At 32.9% G+C, this 1,416-nt stretch overlaps 1 protein-coding gene across 1 annotated transcript; it reads right to left on the bottom strand.

Annotated features, from left to right (window-relative positions):
• Window positions 1–54: 54 nt before the first annotated feature.
• Window positions 55–1,315, bottom strand: LOC106477567 (xenotropic and polytropic retrovirus receptor 1-like; the record flags this gene model as incomplete). The annotated part of the gene is made up of 3 exons (XM_013938112.2): window positions 55–234; window positions 643–776; window positions 1,146–1,315. Coding segments are annotated over 3 exons (484 nt in total), but the record flags the coding sequence as incomplete, so codon positions are not given.
• Window positions 1,316–1,416: the final 101 nt, after the last annotated feature.

The raw sequence follows: 1,416 nt of genomic DNA, 5'->3' as shown, positions 1-1,416 counted from the left end.
GACTCTACCCAACTTACTAAGTTCTACCAAAAGAAATATAAATATTACTTGTTTCCTTTCTTTTTATCTCTTCTTTTTCTGTTAACAACACCATTTGGTTCATCCATCATCCTGATGATTATATCCTGATCACTTGAATCTATAGGGGCCACTGAAATATCTCTGACTGCTCTGAATTTACCACAGTTGTTCAAGTGTTCATTCTCTAAACGGAAGAAGTTCCACACAAAACGTCTTATCCATGAAAACAAAAAACAGTGTAGATTAGTTTTATTCTAAAGGAAGAAGATCCATACAAAACGTCTTATCCATAAAAACAAAAAACAGTGTAGATTAGTTTTATTCTAATGGAAGAATATCCACACAAAACGTCTTATCCATGAAAACAAAAACAGTGTTAATTAGTTTTATTCTAATGGAAGAAGTTCCACAGTATGTTAATCTTTGACTTGGTTTTTATCGAGCACAAACCTAAACAATGTTCTTCCTACCATAGATATTAAAACCCGAATTTTAGCATCGTAAAGCCACAGACTTGCTGCTGAGCTACTGGGGTACATATGTGGATCTATCAGTTAGTAAAATAACTACCTGTATGTTATCAAGACTGCAATACATAACAGATATCATAAACTATCTTACCTGATGACCTCTAACGGAGCCAGAATGGAAACAACTAAATCACTGTGTATTAGGTCAAGATCAGCCAGTGACACCGAAACTGTCCATCCAAATCTTAAGATGAAGTCTTCAATAATTGCAAAGTAATAATAACCCTAAAATCAAAAGGACATACTTGATTAAAATGATTAAAAATGATTTTAGTAACAGCTACTGGATAAACCAATAAACTGTACAGCATCAAAAGTCAACAGGAGTTATCATAAGCTTTAGGCTTTTATATCTTTACAAATATTCTAAAGTATACCTCATTGAACAAAAAATATAACAGAAATATAATAAGATATAAAAGCACTTCCACATCGATTTATTTAATTAACAAATAATTTCTCAACATTTGGAACATATTTGGCCACTTATGGTTCCTATATGTTACTGATCATCAAAGTTGTTATTTAAAAATGTGGTTGAGTCATCAGAAAACTACACATAAACACAAGTGTGTGTGAAAGATTTTTCCTTACTGGTGAAGAATACACAATTTCTTCTCTGAGAAACTTATTTTCTCCAGCATTTGAGTCAAACAGTCCCCAGTCCATCTTGATGTCCCAGATGTATGTATAACAAGAGCTAACCACAGCAGAAAAAATCCACAGGAAGAAGAAAGGATTATATTCCGACTCTTCATACCGATCTGAAATCAAATTTTTATTATATTCAAGTAACTTTATACCACCTGATTGGTAAACAGCACCGGCCAGCCTACTCTGTAATTCATGGATCAGGGTAAGATAA

Source organism: Limulus polyphemus, unplaced genomic scaffold (assembly GCF_000517525.1).
Source record: "Limulus polyphemus unplaced genomic scaffold, Limulus_polyphemus-2.1.2 Scaffold20156, whole genome shotgun sequence".
NCBI classification, from domain to species: Eukaryota; Metazoa; Arthropoda; class Merostomata; order Xiphosura; family Limulidae; genus Limulus; species Limulus polyphemus.
Note: the sequence above shows the minus strand (reverse complement) of the source record. Positions and strands in the feature narration are given on the sequence as shown.